This window comes from the organism of the source record quoted next, unplaced genomic scaffold (assembly GCF_019419815.1).
Source record: "Pyrus x bretschneideri cultivar Hongxiangsu unplaced genomic scaffold, Pyrus_bretschneideri_v1 Contig38, whole genome shotgun sequence".
NCBI lineage: Eukaryota > Viridiplantae > Streptophyta > Magnoliopsida > Rosales > Rosaceae > Pyrus > Pyrus x bretschneideri.
Window position 1 is genome coordinate 215,892 of NW_025999701.1, and position 8,971 is coordinate 224,862.

Below are 8,971 nucleotides of genomic sequence, written 5' to 3' on the forward strand. Positions count from 1 at the left end.
TATGCTTTGTGCTCGGTGTTCGACTGTCTCTTTGTCGCCTGATTAAATTTGGGATTCTGGAATTTTTGAAAATTTCAAACAATTAAATTATCGGTCAAGTCGTTGAAGTTGCACATCTAAAGGCATCCCCACGGCACCACAATGAGACGGCATTTGTAATAATCAATGGTATCGTCGTCATTGCCGCTACTAGTACCTCTACCGGTGTTTCTGATGTTGTTCATCATGAACGGATCCAACCCAATTCAACATTCCATAGTAAGCAAGCTCTAATACGATTGAATCTGTCCATACAATATCGCGATGCTAATACGAATGAATCTCTCCATTCATCAGTATCCAGCTGTGCCAATAATAATTTTTTTTTTTAAATTACATTTTTATAAAATGGAAGTGCAAGATGACAATTACAAAAGAAAACTTTCGAATAAACTTTGTCGTGCTCGAGGAAGATTTTGATTGTCGCGTTATGTGTTATATTTACATACCAAAACATAAACAAAAATGGCTTTAGAAAAGAAGAGATAAGATAATAATACAAAGAACACCAATGTGATAATAAAAAGTGCGAAGAAAACATTTTTCAACAACCGTCCACGAGTCACATCTGAAACTGCATGATTGTTGGTCACATATCCGTGGTAAATAACAAAATCGTCAGATTAAGTTGGTGCAGTGCTGAACGTAGAAAAACCAAATCGACACACGAGAAAGTAGAAAAGCCAAATCCAAAGAGAAATTTTCTTTTCCCCTCTCACTCAAGCCAAATCCCACCATGAGAAGTTTGAAACCAGAGATTTAAGATACTGGGTCGTTTTGTTCTTAAGAGCTTCCAATCTTTTCAATGGCAACCGTCGCTCAAATCTCCATCAGTTCCTTAGTTTACAGGCTGAGCAGTTTGCACAATGAGATAAGCAAGAAACCCATCAAATATTTTCCTTTATCGAGGACAAAGATTGGGTTTTTGAAGCAGAGCAAGTTCAGGTTGCAGGCTTATTGGGACAGGGATGGGATTTTGGTGGAAGATGAAGGGTGGAAGAGGAACAAGAACAAGAAAAGGGAGGTCGTGGTGAGGTTGAATAAGGGGTTTGGTGGGTTTAATGGTGGCGGAGGCGGTGGTGGTGGTGGTGGGAAGGATGACGGAGCCACTGCTAGACTTCTGGGTAATTTGGCTGTGGCTATTGGATTGACTTATCTTTCGTTTACTGGGCAGCTTGGCTGGCTTTTGGATGCAATTGTTTCCATTTGGGTACTCTCTCTCTCTCTCTCTAACATTTCTGAAGATTTCTGGGTATGTTACTACTGTTTTGTGTATGTCTAATGAAATTGATGGGTTTTGATATGCAGCTGATTGCAGTGTTTGTACCAATTGTTGGTGTGGGTGCTTTTCTGTGGTGGGCAGGGCGCGATATGGTTCAAGACAGTGTAAGCCAACTTCAACTTTTAAGTTTTCTTCGACTGCGTATCGAATTTCTGTTGTTGGGTTTTGCCGGAAAATCGCAACTCAATTGTTGCTTTAATTTTCATGTTCCCATCTTGATCGTTTCCCTTTATGCATTTGCAAACATTGACTAGTAATTCAGGATAGGGAGCTAATACCTTTTGTTTGTATTAGTTTTGTCTGCTAGTTATGTTGGTCTTACATAATGTTTTGGCATGTGTTGGGAGTATAGTTTCAATCTAGTGATCTTTTAATTTGGGTGATATATGAAGAATGGATGGTTTACCGAAAAGCTCTGTGATTTTGGTTCATTAGGAGTTGAGAATATTTGCAGTATTAGATGTCTTGATTTCAAATAACTGTATCGCAGGTGCTTTATAAGTAGATAATTTGGATACATGGTTTTGAAGGATTCAAATCGTAATCAGTTCATTCTTCCCTTCGGGAGAAGTATCAGAGGAATGCATGTTACCTGCAGAATAATTGAAAAAAATTTGAGTACTTGAATGATACTTGTTCGTACAAAAATTATTGAACTCTCCACTCAAATGTTATCGACTCTTAATCAAGTATTTTTCGAGTACCATCCTGAGGGTGATTTTTTTCCAATGTTACGTTTAGATTCTTACTCTGCAGTCTTGTGCCTTGAATGATTGCTTTTCTTTTTGTACTTGCAGTGTCCAAACTGTGGAAACGCTTTCCAGATTTTCAAGTAAGATCTGTTGAAATCTGTTATAATGTCAAGCTAGCTTACGGATACCTATATCGAATTGTTATGCTCTAGTTTCTAAGGATTGTTATGAATGAAAGTTGGCCTATCTTGCAGGTCTACTTTAAATGATGATCTGCAGCTGTGCCCCTACTGTAGTCAACCTTTCTCAGGTACATTCTCATATTTTGGTTTCTTGCCCTTCAGAGTTCCAAAGTATACTCGCAGCTTTTTGCCTCTTAGCTTTCTGCACTCTGCAGACCTTTTACTTACGTTACCATTACTGACTATATTACATGAGTTTTTTCGTGTTGATGAACCCCTGTTTTCGGAGTAGTTGTCAAAAATTTTGGGTTTATGTTTTTTCTTAGTTCCAAAAATTCCTCATGCTGCTTTATCCTGTCAATAGAGCACTGCTTTATCCTGTCAATAGAGCAATGCCATTTCACTACGGCGTCCCTAGTAGGAATGATTTTCTTTTGGTATTTGATGGGAAACTATAGTTGATGTTGCCTCATGTTCTAAGATGTGCTTTAATTCCAGTGGTGGACGACAAGTTCGTAATGGACCCTATAAAATTCTCCAAACAATCTACAACATTTGGGCAGGCAGTCAACGACTTCACCCGTTCCACAAGAGGTTATCCCTGAAACCCCTGTCGCCATTTTCTCTTCCCGATCATATGTTGAGAGCCTGCATTTGATGATCGTTAACGTCTGCATTTTTCTTGTCACCATTGCTTTCGTTTTTATCTGCATTAAGGGCGAAGGGTATAAATCGACTCATAAGCATCGATGAATCCATAAATCGTAGGGCTTTTCTATATCAGTGTGTGCGTCCAATCGATATGTTTTCTGAGCTTTGACACTGGTTACAGGGAAGGATTCTTCGAAGGCAGTCGTTGATATCGAAGCAGAAGTAAAAGATGCAGACTGAGGTTGCCTGGAAGAAAAACTACTTATGTTTCGAAATGATTTGGTTACTCGTAGATAATGGAAAATAGCACATATAGAACAGACAACACAATAGTTGTATTTAGAAAGCTTCGAAAGAACATTTTGCGTCGTGCGTTGTATATTATTTAAGGACGTGAATTGTTCATTTTCTGCATGCATTCTTTTGCATTGCCCTTGTGCTTGATGAAGCATACGGAACCAATTGTGTTTGTTCTAAGTTTTCGCAAATTGCTCACTCAACTTTCTTTCATATAAGGCTATGAGATAAATTTTTGCCCATTCATTGTTATGAGGTGCAGAGGAGGATTCAAACTTGGGTACATCGGGAGGAATATATCCACTATAGGCAAAACCAACATTTGGTAAAGTGAATAGGCACCGTGTAGTTACAAAGTTGCCATGTACAACAAAAACTGCCTAAAAAAGTACGGTGTCCTGTAACATCATGCCAAAACACACACGGTTTATTTATTTGCACATCTATTCAGTCCCCCGAAAGTTAGTGTGGCCGTTCTTCAACTCTCTGCAAGAAAAAGGAAGCAGATAAGGAAGACTTCATCTAGTGCACACTTATTTCAAAGTTTCAAAAATATGCAAGTCATCCAACAAGAGCTACAACTAATCAAATGCTTTGATGAACAAAAGAAAACACCTCTAGCAGGTGAAACATGCGTCAAGACACCGCATAAACAGCATACATAAACAATCCACCCAACTCATGCAACTCAAATCATTTTATGCGGCCAAGTTCTCAACACCAAACAGAGCTTCCTACATTGCATTTATACTATAACTTATAATGCAAGGGTTGAGAATTGACGGTTCAGATGCGGCCCCAAGACACTAAATACTGGATACAACCACGTAATAGAGTATGAGAAAGCACGTAACACATTGATTATTTAGTTTCATGAGATCATGACATGAAAATGAAATAGATATAGTACCTCTTTCTTTTTGTCCTCTTTGCCTTTTGTGAAGAGCTTGTAACCCCCATATATAACCGCCCCCCATCCAGCTAAAGAGACGAGCACAAACTGTAAGGGACCAAAAAGAAAAAGCCAGGTGAAGCAAAGCCATAAGATGTTAGTTTTGACTGTCATGAACAATAAGTTTGCGCTCGCATGCAACGTTGTTGTTATTTTGGTGTGAGGACTTAACCAGATCATTTTGTCTCGTTTTACCGAGTAATTCAACAGACAACTTAACGACATCCCCCAGCATATCTCCTCCTCTCCCACATTATCATATGGACTAGAGCCTCAATATACACCCTGAATAATAGTAGCATTCAAACTTTCTCACAGACATACCACCTTTTCGGAGTGGAATCTAGGACCACTGCATAGTGCATACATAGCACCGGTAATTCGTTCCTCAACATCACAAAGGGACTGAGAGCTGTCCATTCCGGATTTCTATTTCACCCTGCGGGTGCAACTTTTTGATTGACGCTAAAAAAACAAATAACCGCGAGCTATCCATTGATTATAAACTTTGACAAATTAAACATGGAGTTTTGACATTGCATAGATCTTCCTCGGAACATAATAAGCACAACTAAGGGGCTAGAGAATGCGCGTAACGTGACCACAAGAATGATCATGCCAAAACAAGACATTTCTCAAGTAAATAAGTAATCGATGGTCTCAACAGCGAACCGCAACAAAACCATTAAGGACAAGACACAACAGATGGAACACGTAAGGGTAAAAATAACATGATATAAAACTCACATGTTCTTCCTTCCATTTAGATGGGTGCATTGGGTCCTCCCAAAAGTTCACCTTCGGAGGTCCATGATGATCTGCAACACGGTCAAAACAAGTACAATATCAAGTAAACAATTCACTGATACAAATAGTGGACCGGATAATTTAGATTTTCCAAAAACTTTCATGACATGGGCACTGGCTTAAAGTTGATAACCCCAACGCTTTTTCTCAAACAATTCATACATATTTTCTCACACTTTCTGAGCAACCAAACGCAAACGAGTAAAGGAAACAGATTAAACGGGGAGCTATTTATGAAACGAAAAGAGGTCAATCATAGGTGAATGAATTACCGCCGCCGCCGGCAAGACCGCGCCGATGGACGAGGGAAGCAGGTTTTGCGGTGGATACCGACTTGGGAGAGGAAAGCCGCGCCATATTCGCTGCTTGACGGGCCGTCTTTGTCCATGCCGCCATTGTTCGGTGGTCTGATCTCTCTACGCAAAGGTTGTCAGCTCGGAGTGAATATGTGGAAGTCCAGAGAAGCGACACGAGGGTGAAGGAACAATGTAGAAGAAACCTGAGGGCAAATAGAAAGAAAATTGTTTCTGAATTTCCATAAATACCCTTCTATGTTTTTTTGTTTCCTCTTTCTACGAGGACTACCCCATTGCACGATTACGGCCGTCCCTAATTTTGTTGTATTATATTTCCCAATTTGGGAAATACAAAAATACCCCGAGAAGGGCACGTGGAAATCTTACGTGGACATTTGAGAGTATTTCATATTTTGTTCCGTTTCTTCTCATATTTAGGAGTGCTCGTTAATACAAACGTGTGAATGCAAAGTAGAATAGAATTTGAAACCAAAGGAAGATGATTAATGTTATTTATATTATGTTTTTATATCATATTTCTATATTACTTTAGGTGACATTTAATGTAGACAGCCATATCATTTGAAAAATTTGCAAAACCCATAAAAAAAAAAAAAAAAAAGACTTCTCGTACATCACAACCATCGTTTAATTAACTAGTTTTTCTTAATTATTAGTTTATTAAATAATGAACTAAATTTAAAAATCTAATTAATTCAAATGATGTGGTTATCCATATCAAATGCTACCTAAGATAATATGAAAATATGGTATGAACAACACTACTCAAGAAAGATTTTACAAAACTCAGATATTTTAGCAAATCCAATTGATTTTATTTTATTTTTTATTTGCGTGCACTAGACCACTATCTCCCTTCCATTGTACATGAGGATACGCTTCATACGAGTGAGATTCGAAGCTAATCACCACTGTTTCTTTTCCAGTGACTTTTGTAGAACACGGCCAGGCCATTCCGACCTCAATCTCGTTGAATTGGATGAGTTTGTGGTCACAAATTGACCCACCATCATCCTTAGGCTGAGATTCGAGCATTTCATGCTCGGATCTACGCGGATTCGAACCTTGAATTTCAACCTTGGATCCACGCGAATTCGAAACCTTGAATTACAAGTTGTGACTTCTTCGTTCGGTTTCACGGTTTTTTTGCCACCTTTAGGCCAAACCGAGGTCAGATTTGAATTAGGCACCCTTAAATTAGTATAATAAATAGTATAGTGGTTTCTCATATAGGAGGGACTCACTCCGAGGATTACAGAGGCTAAACGAGGTAAGGCGGTTACGATCCAATGACATATGAGTGAGTGAGCTTTGTTTTCAAACCTCTACGATATTTATATAGTCTCGATGATGGCTTTTATGAATGTTTTACACCATGCCACGCTTTTACTTAGAAGTGTTACATGTTGAGGTCGAGATGAGATTTATGAAATTATGATGGCATAATCGTACATATTTTATCTGCTCATCATGCATGCTTTACATGGATGTCTATAGTACTTGTTCGGGCCAAGACCAACTTCATGTGTATGTTTACATGCCACTGTTATGCTTATTTTGGATTCATTGTAGATGCCAATATGTACTAGTTGTTTTTGCATTTAGGACTCGTATGTGACATGCTTAGCGCTAGCTTCACATGTATATAGTATTCAATCGTAGATTATTATGCCTAACCTGTGCATGTAGCTACATTATACATGGACTAGTGTGTTTGCATCTTTTATGAGCATATTTGTTACATTTGATGACATAGTTGTGATTTGCCGGTATCCTTAGTATAACTACTTTTATACCATTCGTGTTGGTTTTGCATACTTACACATATTATGATTTTGGAAACTATGGGTTTTACAACTACAGTCACTGGGTTACGAAAAGCAAAGGTTTTGGTAAATACTTATTTTGCCCGCTTACACTTTCTGTTTGCGTTCCTCCAAGACTTAATAGTTGGACTCTATGGGGAGCGAGGGTTCATTAGGGGATTCTAACATCTACTTCTAATAATGTAAGAAGTTTATTTCATGTTACTTGTGTAATATCCGTCCTCCCCAAGATGAGAATTTTCTTACCTTTATTGCACTTTTGTCTATGCTCTGACACTACATGCATTTGTAATAAGGGTTCTTCCCACCCTACGCACTGTCACTCTTTGTCTAATTTAGTTTTAGACTTTGATTTTAATTTATTTGTATGCTTTACATATCATTTGCATATTATGGCATCATCACCTTCCAAATGTCTGTTAACATGCTTCAATTTCAATTTTCATTTGAATATCCAAGTCGGAGTGTATCAACACCATTATATTGTTATTGTGTCATTTTCGTGCATTGTAAGTTGCTTCCCCTTTATATATCATGTAAGTCACTTCCTTTTTGTACATCAATCGAAAGTATAAACAAAACCATCGAGAAAACTTTAATGATGTCTAAACTTTAAACATTGTTTCACTTTGTTCTTTGAACTTCCAATTTGAATTTCTGATCTCTAGACTTTCAATTCATGTATGTAAATTCTAATATCCGAAAATTCCATCTCGTGCTATGCACATCACCAAAATTTCAAGGGCATATATGTCAACAACACGCTACATTTACAACGAATGTTATTAAAAGTATACATTTACATACTACAGTAAATTCAAAGGTTTTTAATGTACAAAACAGACAAAAATAACCCTCAAATTGACAAGATAATTAACAAAAACCGCATGAAGTGTTGGCACAAATTGAAAGGTCAAGGCGCATAGTGAAACAAGGTCTATGATTAATGGGACATAACTAAATTTCCCAATGTTCTTTTGGGAAAAAATTTTGCTTAATAATTTGAGTGTTATACCCACCAAATCATGGGACAATATTTCATTTTATTGAAATTTAAGCTCATTCTGAATTTCATTTATTATTAATCCATATTGTACTTACATTTGCGTAGATATATCATTTGATCAACAAAATTAGCAAATAAATTTAGTATAACAATGTTGTTGATATGTAAAACTTATGTTTCAGAAAAGCAAATGTATACACCACAACAATTTTGAGAAATTGATGGATCAAGTTGTCAAAGGAGTTGCTCCAAAAATACTAACACAGGTCAAGTTCATAAACATTCATATCATACAGAACAAATCTCACTTCAGAATGAAATGGTATTTTAAATTTACTAAGTAATGGATGCTTGGTAAAATATGATTTATCCCCAATACTATATCACATTGCATTTGGTCATTAACATTAAATCTCGTTCTAAAGACGCGAACGAATGAAGATCCTTTTCTTATTGTCCTGCAGAAGATCTGAACCCTGAACGCCTTCATCCGGCATCTTCTTTGGATGCCCTTATGTCTTACATTGTTGCTTCACAATATCCGTGCCTTCCTGCATCTGCTCCATGTTCGCGTGCATTTCCTCCAACACCAACTTAAGATCTTCCGGTTTCTTCTTGTCATCAGGAGATGCTGAAAGGGGTGGTTGATCCTTTAATCCTTCCTGTAGAATCTGATGCACTTGCTTCCTACCTGCAGCGATAGAAAACAATGAAAAAAATGGAGAACGAGAAACAATCACGAGTGCGTGTACCAAGAACTCAACCAATTTTCTGTCCAAAATATCCACCGTCGTTAAATGTTATTTGATAGTTATTATTTGTAATCCTGTTGACACGCTCATCCATCCGAGTTCACAAAGAACGTAGTTAGGATCTAAATTAACAGCTCAGGCATTGCGAAGAAGGAAAGAGCAATGAAA

At 37.6% G+C, this 8,971-nt stretch overlaps 2 protein-coding genes across 2 annotated transcripts; one reads left to right on the forward strand and one right to left on the reverse strand.

Moving 5' to 3' along the window:
* The first annotated feature begins 554 nt into the window (after positions 1-554).
* LOC103934423 lies at positions 555-3,341 on the forward strand. The gene is made up of 6 exons (XM_009344163.3): positions 555-1,249; positions 1,348-1,425; positions 2,119-2,153; positions 2,268-2,323; positions 2,694-2,789; positions 3,028-3,341. The coding sequence occupies exons 1-6, from the start codon at positions 845-847 to the stop codon at positions 3,084-3,086; spliced, it is 729 nt and encodes a 242-aa protein (XP_009342438.1). The 5' UTR covers positions 555-844; the 3' UTR covers positions 3,087-3,341.
* A 25-nt stretch (positions 3,342-3,366) lies between these two features.
* LOC103934422 lies at positions 3,367-5,310 on the reverse strand. Its single transcript, XM_009344162.3, has 4 exons — positions 5,175-5,310; positions 4,843-4,913; positions 4,054-4,143; positions 3,367-3,629 (listed from the first exon to the last, which is right to left on the reverse strand). Exons 1-4 carry the CDS (start codon positions 5,296-5,298, stop codon positions 3,606-3,608), a joined length of 309 nt encoding a protein of 102 aa, XP_009342437.1. The 5' UTR covers positions 5,299-5,310; the 3' UTR covers positions 3,367-3,605.
* Between the last annotated feature and the right edge of the window lie 3,661 nt (positions 5,311-8,971).

Coding starts and splice junctions, on each gene's coding strand:
- LOC103934423 (XM_009344163.3), top strand. CDS start 845: ATGGCAACCGTCGCTCAAATCTCCATCAGTTCCTTAGTTTACAGGCTG. Junction 1,250..1,347: donor ATGCAATTGTTTCCATTTGG/GTACTCTCTCTC, acceptor TTTGATATGCAG/CTGATTGCAGTGTTTGTACC. Junction 1,426..2,118: donor GCGATATGGTTCAAGACAGT/GTAAGCCAACTT, acceptor TTGTACTTGCAG/TGTCCAAACTGTGGAAACGC.
- LOC103934422 (XM_009344162.3), bottom strand. CDS start 5,298: ATGGCGGCATGGACAAAGACGGCCCGTCAAGCAGCGAATATGGCGCGG. Junction 4,914..5,174: donor CGGTCTTGCCGGCGGCGGCG/GTAATTCATTCA, acceptor ACCGTGTTGCAG/ATCATCATGGACCTCCGAAG. Junction 4,144..4,842: donor CTAAATGGAAGGAAGAACAT/GTGAGTTTTATA, acceptor GGTCCCTTACAG/TTTGTGCTCGTCTCTTTAGC.